This window comes from Lactuca sativa, chromosome 3, assembly GCF_002870075.4.
Source record: "Lactuca sativa cultivar Salinas chromosome 3, Lsat_Salinas_v11, whole genome shotgun sequence".
Lineage (NCBI taxonomy): Eukaryota > Viridiplantae > Streptophyta > Magnoliopsida > Asterales > Asteraceae > Lactuca > Lactuca sativa.
In genome coordinates, this window is record NC_056625.2 from 313136131 (window position 1) to 313145031 (window position 8901).

The window sequence follows — 8901 nt, forward strand, 5'->3', positions numbered from 1 at the left end:
TGCAGATTTTTAGGGAAACCAAGGTAGAATATCATTTGATCTATTAACTTCGGAATATTGTTTGAATTAACATTTATTTCTTTCATTAAATTCCTAAAAAAAAACGGAATGAGATACACAGACAAGACAAGTAATGATAAATGACTATAAGGGCAATTTTGGAACATCACTTTGCAAAATAGGCGGGAAAAATAGATTGACTTGGGTGAGGAAATGCCACGTGTTAATAGTTGTAGTCTTTTATTAGAGTGGAGGAAGAATTGAACAGGGATATTTTAAAAAAACTTTTGATTATAGACGGATGTTTTTAACTTTGGTATTAGAATAGGATTTTAATTTTAATATAAATAGATGTCAATTATTCAGTTGTATTTCGTTTTTGTGCTTTGTACGTGAAATTAATCCCTTCGATTCTATGATGCTTCTTTCTTTTACCTTGGTGCACGAGGTATAGGGTGTGTTTGGGACTCCCTTTTTAACTTAAAAAAAAAAAGTCATTTCTTCAAGTCTTCAGCAACGCCATCCTCCCTCAATCGACTCCATCCTTACGCCGTCGCTGTCCGACAGTGCCGTCGCCACCTCCGTCCGCCAGTGCGCTCGCCGCCTCCAACCACCAGTATCGTCGCCGCTTCCCTCTTTTACCGTCGTGCATCTATTTGCTGATCGAAATTCGATCTTCGATTTCTCCTCCTATCGTTCGATTTCAGCAAATAAGTTTTAAGGTTCGAACTTCAATTTCTCCTACTGTCGTCGTTGTTCTTCTTATAGTGGTTGTTTTTTTGCTTGAATTTTTACTCCCTGCGGCCAAATCCTTTGTAAAACTTGGGTTCTTGGACTCCAATGGCGTGTTTGTAAAAACTGTGTTTTTGTAGATGCGTACATGTCTTTTTTTTCCCTTGTAGAGTTGTAGATGTGTACATGTCTGCTTATACTACTTGAAACTCCATCAACAGTCACTTTTCTTGGGTTCCTCTTAAATCCCCTTATTGTTTATACACATATATACAAGTACATCAAGTTATTTATGATATATATTCTGGTGGATAAACAATGCTTTTTTCTTTAAAGATATGGAATCTGCTGTCTCAAAGAAAAAAGAGTCATCAAAGCCCAGTTCTTCAACAAATGTCAAAGAAATTGTTAATTCCAATCGCCCTGAAGTGGATCTTCCATATGCTGAAATGGGAAAAGTTTGTTTGAGATTTGCACCTGAACCAAGTGGCTATCTCCACATAGGCCATGCAAAAGCGGCTTTATTGAACCAATATTTTACTCAGAAATATTCCTACGGTTTGATGACACAAATCCTGCAAAAGAAAGCAACGAATTTGTTGATAATATTTTAATAGATATCGCGACATTGGGAATCAACTATGAAAAAATCACATATACTTCCGATTACTTTCCGAATCTCATGGAAATGGCTGAGAAGTTGATTAAAGAAGGGAAAGCATACATCGACGACACCCCCAAAGAACAGGTGAAATACGAGCGAGAGAAGAAAATAGAATCAAAGTGTCGGAATCAGAGTGTCGATGAAAACCTCAAGCTATGGAACGAGATGATTATGGGGACAGAAATGGGAGTTCAATGTTGCTTACGGGGTAAGTTGGACATAACCGATAACAATGGATCAATGAGGGACCCGACTTACTATCGGTGTAATCCGATTCCACATCACCGAGTCGGATCAAAGTATAAAATATATCCGACGTATGATTTTGCATGTCCTTTTGTCGACTCTATTGAAGGGATTACACACATGTTGAGATCCAATGAGTATCATGACAGAAATCCTCAGTATTCAAGGATTCAAGAGGATATGGGGCTTAGGAAAGTTCATATATATGAGTTTAGCAGGGTGAATATGGTTTATACTGTTTTAAGTAAACGGAAGTTGCTTTGGTTTGTTGAAAACAACAAGGTTGATGGATGGGATGATGCTCGTTTTCCAACTGTCCAAGGAATTGTGCGCAGAGGTTTACAAATTCAGGCTTTGATACACTTTATACTTGACCAGGGAAGTATATATATATATATATATATATATATATATATATATATATATATATATATATATATATATATATATATATATATATATATATATGGAATTGAGAAGGAATGGAATGGAATGTTTGTTTCGTGTTGGAATGGAATGGACCAATCCTAAACAACGTGATTCCGATTCCGATTCTTTCTGTTTTGTTAATTTTTCACCCCTTAATCATTGAATGGAATGGAAATTTGCAATACAATTTTTTTTAACAAAATTTGATGATTTCAGTTAACTTATATTTTCATTTTCTTAAAATAACAACAAAATCTTAATATTCATTTTTCATAGGGAGCATCAATGAATCTGAATGTTATGGAATGGGACAAACTCTGGAACATTAACAAAAAAATGATTGACCCTGTTTGCCCCCAACACACTGCAATCCTTGAAGAAAACCGTGTCTTGTTGACTTTATTAGATGGGCCCCACAAGCCATTTGTGCGTGTCATACCAAAGCACAAGAAATACGCAGCTGCAGGGGATAAAACCACCACTTTCACAAATAAGATTTGGATAGAACAAGCCGATGCCAAGGCCATATCCCCTAACGAGGAAATTACGTTGATGGACTGGGGAAATGCGATTGTTAGAGAAATCAACAAGGACAAAAAAGGAAATGTGACCGAGTTAATTGGGGTTTTGCATCTTGATGGATCGTTTAAGACCACGAAACTGAAACTCACATGGTTGCCTCACACTAACGAGCTTGTTCCATTAACTCTTGTGGAGTTTGGATACCTAATCACGAAAAAGAAGGTATGATAATTGATATAAACTGTAGCATATCCATTTCTTGTGTTGTGTGTGAAAAGACATAAATGCCCCTTGTCATTATCATGACTGAAAATGTGGAACTTACTTATAATTTACCCTTTGTGGAGAAGGTTCGGCTATATGTAACATCCCAAGTTCAGGAGTGTAAGTTCAGGGTTCAAAGTGAAAATGTATAAGGGCAACTCGGCGAGTCCATGGGTGGACTCAGCGAGTAGAGTCGCGATTCTGGTCGCGTGTTAAGTGGCCAACTCGGCGAGTCGGCGGCTGGACTCGGCGAGTTGATGCTGGGTGAAGAAAACCCTAATCTTCGGGGTTTGCACCCTATTTAAAGAATGATATGCCTTCTTTTCAGCCTCTATTTCCCCTGAGTGTTCCAGAGGAAACCCTAATCGTGAGAAACTCCATTATTGAGAGGATTGAAGCTTGGAAGAAGGAATTTGTGAAGAGAAGTTGGAGGAATTCGAGGATAGCACCAATGGGCTTGTGGATCTGAAGTCTACATCAGTTTAGGCTCATCTTTGGGGTAAGAATCCTCTGTCTTGAGCCCTTTTTCCCTTATTGTCATCCATGGTGGTTATTTTGGGGTTTTTGGAGTATTTCATGAGCTATTTCGGGATTGGAAGACGGATCTGAGGATGCCAACTCAGATCTGGAGTAGTGATGATCCAAAAATGCATAAAGTCCCTGTTGATAAGTGATTGGCGAAGCTATCTTGTCCCAAACCTAAACCCTAAAGTGTAAAATGCCTAGATCTCTTTGGATTCACGTAAAGTTCGCCACTTTACATGATGGATGGGTTGTAGGAGGCTAGATCTACGTTTTGAATCAATTGCATGGCCTGGAAGGTTATGTTTGGAATGAGATCTAGAGGCACTCGGCGAGTCATAAGGGTGTACTCGGTGAGTTGCTTGAAGATGGTTTAGAACTCGGCGAATTGGAAGAACAACTCGGCGAGTAGGTTGAAGATAGCCTTGGACTCGGCGAGTCTGTTCTTGGACTCGGCGAGTCTGGTCGTGAGGACCTGTCCTTTTTTCGGGTTGAGTTATGAATCAGTGAGTCAATGGATGACTCGGTGAGTCGAGTGTGAAGGGACTCAGAGTTGTTGGACTCGGCGAGTCTCGGGGTGACTCGGCGAGTTGAGTCGCGGATTGGGGAAAAGTTCTGAGCATGGGGACTCGGCGAGTCATCGGGTTGACTCGGCGAATAGAGTCAGCCAAGGGTTGACCAGTTGACTTCCAGGGGCATTTTGGTAATTGTTGGATATTGTTTTGAGTTCAGTGTTTTGGTGGTTGGCCAGTGGTGGAGATCGTATCAATGATCGGAGCAGCTTGGATTATCTGTTCAGTCGGCAGTTTCGAGGTGAGTTATCCTCACTATATCAACAGGGTCTAAGGCACCAAGGTCGGCCCTTTATCGGATTGAGATCCGGGTGTTTGTTGTTATGTTATTGCTTTGATATGTTGCATCCTGGTAGCTAGGATGGTATATGTTAGAAACCTGGTTAAGGTCGGTATCCTGATATGTAGGGTGATGTTATGCTAGTGACCGGATAGGTCGGTATCCTGATTAGGATAATGATATGTTATGTGATCTGTTTGATTGGCTTGTTGACTGTGAATTGTTATATGACTGTATGATTATATGCACATGGTTGTTTGGACTGGAGTTGGGTTGAGGCGGGTCCTGCTTTGTGTTGTAGGCCAAGATACCCAGGGCGGACCGGTTGTTCCGAAGGCCCAGCGAGCGGTCCGGATCCAAGAGGGCGGACCAAACGTGCCGAGGCTCGGAGGGTGGACCAGGCTGACTGAAGGCCCGGTGCGGGCGGACCAGTCATACTGTAGACTCAGAGAGTGGACCAGGCCGACTGAAGGCCTGGTGCGGGCGGACCAGTCATACTGTAGACTCAGAGAGTGGACCAGGGGGATTAAAGGCCCGGTACGGGCGGACCAATCACACTGCAGACTCGATGTATATGACTAGACTCGGAGGGTGGACCAAGTGGACTGTTGGCCGGTGCGGCGGACCAGTCACACAGTAGACCCGAAGTGCATGGTTGTTCTGTGATCGGATATGATATGGCATGTTATGCGTGTATGATATATGTGGTTGGTATTCTAGGGATATCTCACTAAGCTTTCGGGCTTACAGTTGTGGTTTTATGTTTTTCAGGTTCTTCAAGAGACCGTGGCAAGGCAAAGGCATGATCGTACCGCTCTTCATGTTTATGTTGTGATGTGATTCTGGGAATAGTCTAAATAAATTGTGTTGTAAACCTTTTTGTAATAATTTAAAGAGATCGGGTCGTTTTTGAAAAATTTAATTTGGTTTGAATTTTTCGTTTGTTACACTATAGCCAAAGACCTCCTACGTGCTATTACTTCTGTGGTTAATCTATGGCTAGGAGGAAGATGCCCTTCGAGCTTGTCATAATTTGTTGCCTCTGCTCCTCTCACGCCGCTCTTAAACCCTGACAAGAGAATACGATCTATTGCAGTAGGTACTATATGGAGACTTTTGGTTTCCAAGTTGGCCATGAAAGGGGTTGGTAAAGAAATGGTCAAATATCTCACTGATTTTTAGTTCGGAATCGAGGTGTCGGGTGGCGCTGAGGGCATTTTACATAGCGCCAATAGGTTGTTGAGTGAGCGCCACGATGACAAATCTCTCTCCATGCTTACTGTGGACTTCTCTAATGCCTTTAACCTTGTTGACAGATCCGCGTTACTTGATGAGGTCAGATTGAGGTGTCCATCTATTTCCTTGTGGGTCGAATTCCTATATGGTCAAGCAGCAAGGTTATATCTAGGCAACACACATATCAGGTCTTCTACTGGGGTTCAACAAGGAGATCCCTTGGGACCACTTCTCTTTGCCATTGTGTTGCACCCGCTCTTGCATAAAATTAGAGACAATTGCAAGCTTCTTCTCCATGCCTGGTACTTGGATGATGGCACACTTATCGGAGATTCGGAGGAGGTGACCAAAGCATTGGACATCATTACGGTGATTGGCCCAAAATTGGGCCTTCAGCTGAATATCAAGAAAACCGAGCTCTTTTGGCCCTCGTGTGATGGTAGGAAGTTACGGGAGGGGCTATTTTCGGCAGACATTGGGAGGCTGCCTTTTGGGGTGAAACTTCTTGGGGGAGCTGTTAGTAGAGATGTTAGTTTCATTCACAGCCTAGCCATAAAGAGAGCTGTAATCGCTGTGAATTTGATGCGCCTTCTTCCACAATTGTCTGACCTCCAGAGTGAGCTCCTTCTTCTTCGGTCTTGTATGGGTGTTGCTAAGCTTTTCTTTGGGTTGAGGACGTGCCAACCCGTTCACATGGAAGAGGCGGCAATATTCTTTGACAATGGATTGCGCGTGGCGATTGAGGACATTGTGGTTTGTGGGGGCCCTTTCTTTGGTGACATACAATGGCGAATTGCTTCCTTACCCATTAGGTTTGGGGGTTTGGGTTTATACTCGGCAGTAGAGGCTACCTCCTATGCTTTTGTTGCCTCAAGGGCCCAATCTTGGGTATTGCAAGACCATATCTTACGGGATAGCGGTATACATGGTATGGATTCTGATTATGATTGTGCCTTGGCAGCTCTTCGCAACAAGCTTCCAGAATTTGACCTTAACAATTTTACTACTAAAGACACCGCCCCCCCCCCCCCCTCCTAAATCCCAGAATACACTGGCGAGTGCCCTTTTTCGTAAAATTGTCCAAGATATGGAAATGCATTTCGACATGACGGCTCGGCAGAAAGCGGTTTTCCAGTGCTTACGTGCACCACATTCTCAAGATTTTCTTTTGGCTATCCCTATTTATGGTCTTGGCCAACACATGTCTCCCGTGGAGTATCGTACTATTCTCAAATATCGACTCATGATTCCCATTTTCCCAGCTGACGAGATATGTCATGTGTGTCGCAAAGCGTGTTTGGACTCTTTTGGAGAGCATGCAGTTCACTGTAAAGAACTCTCGAGGTTCAAATACAGGCACGATATGGTTAGGGATGTTTTATTTGACATATTTAAGCGCGCCGGGGTTTCCGCTAAGAAAGAGGCACCTGTTAATTTCTTGACTGACCCGACAGAAGGAAGGTCAACCCTCAGACCGGCTGACATTTTGATTTTTGGATAGGTCGGAGGAAAACACGCATGTGTCGATCTTACAGGGGTATCCCCTCTCGTGGGCCTGAGGACTGGGGGTTTCACAGTGGGACATGCTGCTTTAAAAGCAGCCACAAGCAAAGTCACCAAACATGAGAGATCGTGCATGGAAAATCAACAAGTGTTCATACCATTTGCATTTGATACGTTTGGTTTCCTTGCACCGGATGCGGTAGAACTTCTTAAAAGAGTACAACGAATCATGCATAGTAATGTTATATCTCCTAGATCTTCGGATGTAGTCTTTAAAAGAATTAGTTTTACCATTCAAAAAGGCTTAGCGGCACAGCTTGTTGCCCGTTTGCCATCTCACTCATTGTACGATGACAATTGAACTTTTTGTTTAAATATTGGCATTTGTTAACCAATTAATCAAAAATAAAAAAAAAAATAATTAATTGTGTGTTTTTGATGTAGATGAAAAAAGAAGAGGATTTTATTCCAGTGTTGAACAGGGATACAAAGAAAGAGATTGGGGGTGTTAGGGATTCAAATATGAGAAGACTGAAGCGTGGAGACATATTGCAGTTGGAGAGGAAAGGCTACTTCAGATGCGATGTTCCTTTCATAACTCCTTTAAAGCCCATTGTCATCTTTGTTGTTCCAAATGGCAGGCAAACTGCAACCAAATAAATATTCTATCTCATCAAAACTTTCCTTTTTGGGATAATCATCTGTTAGTTAGTAAACATGGATGGATTACAAGATTTTGGGACTAATTGTCTTTTCGTTGCCCTTTTTAATATTGGAGTTGCTTACTTTTGCTATATTTATTCTTTCTTCAAATTAATTAATTCTTAATTTCAAAAAGAGTATTGGCTTGCATGTTGGTTAAACATTCTCATCTTCTACTCCTCTGTAATAAACAACTTAGGGAGTGTTTGAAAAGGCTTGTAAATATGATATAACTCTTTAAGCAACCTGATAACTGATAAGTGTATGAACGCTATTCTGGACTCATTGCTTATGTTGAGTTGTTGTGGATATATCATTGATGATTTTTAGTTATCTAAAACAAGTTAATATACATACAATAAATTAAAGGCATAACAGAATTGTAGAAATCTAGAATAGATGATTTTGTTACTGAGTGCTTTTATACTTTTTTGGTTCCTTTGTCTTCCCCTTACCCACAGGGGCGGATCCAAGGGGTATCCCGGGGTAGCCCGAGATACCCCCAAAAAAAATTTGGTAGTGTAAATTCTTTAGAAAAAAATCGTTTTATGTAGTGTATATATACGCACCCCTTCACTTATAAGCATAAATAAATAGTTAATCTACTGGTTAAGATGTTGGTTTAATGAAATAAAGGTCTCAGGATCAATTTTTGCTCCTTACAAATTATTTGTTTACATATCTTTTATTTTTCCAACTATTCTATTCTTTTATTTTCCCAACTATTCTATCCCACATCGCCAAACATATACAAACTTAGTTATTTTCATCTATTATATAAGCTTGTTATCATCATGCTTTATTTGATATCTACTTTATGTTATCATCATGCTTTATTTGATATCTACTTTAAGTCCACATCGATTGAAGTATCAAAAGATACTTCAACTTCATGTTTATATAACAATACTTGAAGTTAGCTAGCGATTCGATTAAGGTTTGGGTTTAAAACCAAAACCAAACCAGAAAACCCAAGTACAAATTGAAAACCGAAAAACCAAATCAATGGTATTGGGTTCGGTTTGGTTTAAAATTTTCAAAACTGAGGCTGTTGGTTTTGGGTTCGGTTTTAGGAAAAACTAACCCGAGCCGCCCCATGCTCAGTAGTTGTGGTGATACCTACGAAAAAAATTAGGATACCCCTTTGCTTTGAGCCTGGCTCCGCCACTGCTTACCCAGATAAGCTCACACAAAATGAGGAGTCGGTGGTAATATACTTTAAGGTTGAT

The 8901-nt window shown here is 40.9% G+C and overlaps 1 protein-coding gene and 1 pseudogene across 1 annotated transcript; both read left to right on the forward strand.

The window, feature by feature from the left end:
• The first annotated feature begins 390 nt into the window (after positions 1-390).
• Positions 391-7756, forward strand: LOC111907544 (glutamate--tRNA ligase, cytoplasmic-like; annotated as a pseudogene).
• Positions 2825-7406, forward strand: LOC128132710 (uncharacterized). Its single transcript, XM_052769613.1, has 2 exons — positions 2825-4192; positions 5003-7406. Exon 2 carries the CDS (start codon positions 5504-5506, stop codon positions 6503-6505), a length of 1002 nt encoding a protein of 333 aa, XP_052625573.1. The 5' UTR covers positions 2825-4192; positions 5003-5503; the 3' UTR covers positions 6506-7406.
• Positions 7757-8901: the final 1145 nt, after the last annotated feature.